The sequence below is a fragment of the Elgaria multicarinata genome, chromosome 7, assembly GCF_023053635.1.
Source record: "Elgaria multicarinata webbii isolate HBS135686 ecotype San Diego chromosome 7, rElgMul1.1.pri, whole genome shotgun sequence".
Classification (NCBI taxonomy): domain Eukaryota; kingdom Metazoa; phylum Chordata; class Lepidosauria; order Squamata; family Anguidae; genus Elgaria; species Elgaria multicarinata.
Genome location: NC_086177.1, coordinates 86,751,606 through 86,754,811, shown reverse-complemented (window position 1 = coordinate 86,754,811; position 3,206 = coordinate 86,751,606). Strand labels below are relative to the sequence as shown.

At 44.1% G+C, this 3,206-nt stretch overlaps 1 protein-coding gene across 1 annotated transcript; it reads right to left on the bottom strand.

Moving 5' to 3' along the window:
• Nucleotides 1-769: 769 nt before the first annotated feature.
• KCNS2 (potassium voltage-gated channel modifier subfamily S member 2) lies at nt 770-2,828 on the bottom strand. The gene is made up of 2 exons (XM_063129895.1): nt 2,796-2,828; nt 770-2,663 (listed from the first exon to the last, which is right to left on the bottom strand). Exon 2 carries the CDS (start codon nt 2,619-2,621, stop codon nt 1,188-1,190), a length of 1,434 nt encoding a protein of 477 aa, XP_062985965.1. The 5' UTR covers nt 2,622-2,663; nt 2,796-2,828; the 3' UTR covers nt 770-1,187.
• Nucleotides 2,829-3,206: the final 378 nt, after the last annotated feature.

Sequence of the window (3,206 nt, the reverse complement as noted above, 5' to 3'; positions counted from 1 at the left end):
GCCTATCAAGCAAGCAGGTAAGAGCAATGATGAGAAAGAGGATGACAGCAATAGCAACTGATGACAATGGTGGTGAAAAAGTAGACTCAGGCAAGGATCCACAGAGGGTCAAAAATCTGGAGTCAGCATTGGTCTCTGTATATAAGGCAGACTTAAACAGATGCACTGTTCAGTAGGAGAGACCGGTTTTGAAAAGCCAGCCTAGCCCTGCACCTTGTTCCACCCATGGTGACCCCCGTTATTCTTCCCATTGAGTGATAGGGCGTTGGCATCGTCCCTCCCATCAGGCCTTTTTCAAAGTTTAAAATATCACACCACTGAGAATCAATGTCAGTTGGCTGCACAACTGATTACTAAAGTGTTACTTACCATACAGGGGCAGTGAGTACCCAAGTCACGTATGGTTGTGGCAAGTGCTTTCTGAAATGTAGCTTGGGCATTTATAGCTGCTCTGTGATGGTGTTAAACTAAATAGTAATTGTGTCACTTTTTTTCTTTTTCTTTCTTTTTTTTTTGCTGTATCACAATGTCTATGGAACTGGGGACACAAAATTTCCAGTTTTACAGGGAGGGGTGGGTTTTTTTTTGGGGGGGGTGTTCCTGGAAATATTATTTTCACTGCTTACACAGGATTTCCAAAGCAAAATGTACATGTGACCAAGAAGCACAGCACTACCAGCACTAATGTCATGGAGACAACAACAGCTGTATAGAAAAATCAGGATGCTGTTTCTATGCAGCTGGATGAAAATGCATTTGGTATCAACCTGTAACTAAATGTCATTGTCTTCAAAGCTGCCAAGGTAAGTGGATTTGCACAACCATTTTTCTATCAAGTGGCCCTTTGTACGTGGTGGTAATTCATGTGCAACATGGCTTTGTGATGGGTTTGACATACGTTCCTGATTGCAAGCCAGCACAAATTGTGCAAGCTTCAAAACTTGCGCTGTCCTTAAATCTGGATGAATGATGAACCATTCACAACACTCAAGTACATGTGAATTGCTACCGAAAGATTTCTGGGCAGGGGGCAAGGGGCGGGGAAGTATCTTATGGTGGAAAAAAATGGTTATGTGGATCATCTGTCCTTGGTGCATCATCAACATTTGATACTGGGGTGAAAGGAACAACAAATATAAATACATCTCTTGGTTTTCCATCATGCAAACTGGTCTTAGAACCAGAGTCTAATGCAAAGAATCATTTAGACTTAGTTCACTGGGTGTGCTCCTGCTCATGTTTGTGAGACTGGCCATCAGGGACTTAACTTTGTAGGCATAGTAGTCCCTTAAGTTGACTGAAGGAACCACTTTCATCCCATCCCCAAAATCACAGCTCCTCATTGCACTTTCTAGTTGCTTTTGGCGCCTGTAAAAATGAGAAAACTTGTTGAAGATGAGTGTGATAGGAAGGACCACTACCAAGATGCCAGCTAGTATGCACGCAGAAGCTGTCAGCCTGCCTGCAGTGGTCACTGGGACAACATCCCCATAGCCAACAGTGGTCATGCTAACGGTAGCCCACCACCAGCAAGCCGGAATGGTTTCTAGGGCCCTGTTTTCTTCTTTTTCAATTGTGTAAGCCACTACAGAGAATATAGAGATTCCAACTGAGAGGTAAAGCAGGAGAAGCCCTACCTCCCTGTAGCTATACTTGAGGGTGGCTCCAAGAGATCTAAGGCCTGTTGAGTGTCGAGCGAGTTTTAAGATGCGGAATATTCTCATCAGTCTCAGGACTTGGGCTACTCTACCCAAATTAGCTAAAGTAGGGCTACTTTCTACCACCAAGTTAACGATCAAAGTGATGTAAAATGGAAGGATGGACATGAGGTCAATCAGATTGAGTGCATGCTTAAAAAACTTCAAGAGGTCTGGAGCCACTGCAAACCTTGCCACCAGCTCAAAGGTGAACCATGCAATACCAAAATGTTCCACAATCTCAAAACGAGGGTCTTCCTCCAAGTTCCCACTGCTGTTAATAATCTGAAAGTCTGATAGGCTATTGAGGCACATGGTTACTATAGATCCAAGAACAACCACTATGGAAAGGATGCTGAATATTCGGCTCAAGACAGAATAGCCAGGGTTGTCTAAAGCTAACCATAGCTGCCGCCTGACTTTCCCAAAGGGTTGCTTGTCAAACTTAGCAGCATCATTGTAGAAGGCCAAGATCTCATCAAACGAAGAGCTGGTGCTTTCCTGGTCACTGTGATCTTCCCATTTTTCTTGGTCGGGTTCCATTTTTCTCCCATGGTAGCTGTAGCTGCAGCAAGAATCAATAAAGAATTCATTGATTCCCCAATATTCAATCTCCTGGCTGAAGGAAAAGACACAGAGTTCACCCATCACATGCAGCTTCCCTGTGTTATAAAAATGCAGCACATAAGGGAAAAGTTCAGGGTTCCTGTCAAAGTAGAACTCATTTTTAGTGTCGTCGTAATCATCGCAAAGCTCTAAAATTGACTCCTTTGAATTGCAGCTCAACAATTTACCCAGTCTTGTTTCTGGGAATCGCAACAGCATGTTGGATCTCATCTTTTTCTTAAAGCCTCCGACATTGATGCTGATCTCGTTGTCTTCAAAATCAGCCTCCGATAAATCCTTCAGACTCAGCCCTGTCATTGCGAGCGTCTTTCAAACCTAGATAGGGTAGGAAGAGCAGACCTATGGAATAATTAAAGGAGGCAATCAGGGTTAGCCAGAATAGAAAGACATTCTTCATCTCCCACCCCCACCCCGCCCTAACCCTTTTTTGGTTCTATGTGGATCGGATTCACTTGAACACATAATACACACCTTCAAATTGTCACAGCACTGGCTCCTTTCTAGGAGAGGTAGCGTATGTTCTTAACTAGAAGTGAGAAGATGATTAATTTTCATGCACAGCCTCAAATTAACACCTTCTATTTCTTGACCCTCCTTCCTCGTTCCTTTCCCTGCACATCCTTCAGCAATGCTGTCACTGACACAATACCCCACATAGCTCTTGACTGTCACCCAGCTCCTCCTTGGATAGCGGAGCTATTGCAAATAGGGCATGGATTTTAACGGTTGGATGGACAGCCAAAACAGCTTCGCTCCCCACCGCCACCCGTTTCCAGGTGATGTACAAGCAACAGCATCTTCCTCTAAAGTCTGTAGCAGTGCTGACTGGGGCAAAACGGCAAGTCTTTGTGCTTCTTTCCTTTCCCCTCTCAGGTACAAAGT

Bases quoted from the DNA above. Each gene is read 5' to 3' on its own strand.
- KCNS2 (XM_063129895.1), bottom strand. From the start codon at position 2,621: ATGACAGGGCTGAGTCTGAAGGATTTATCGGAGGCTGATTTTGAAGAC.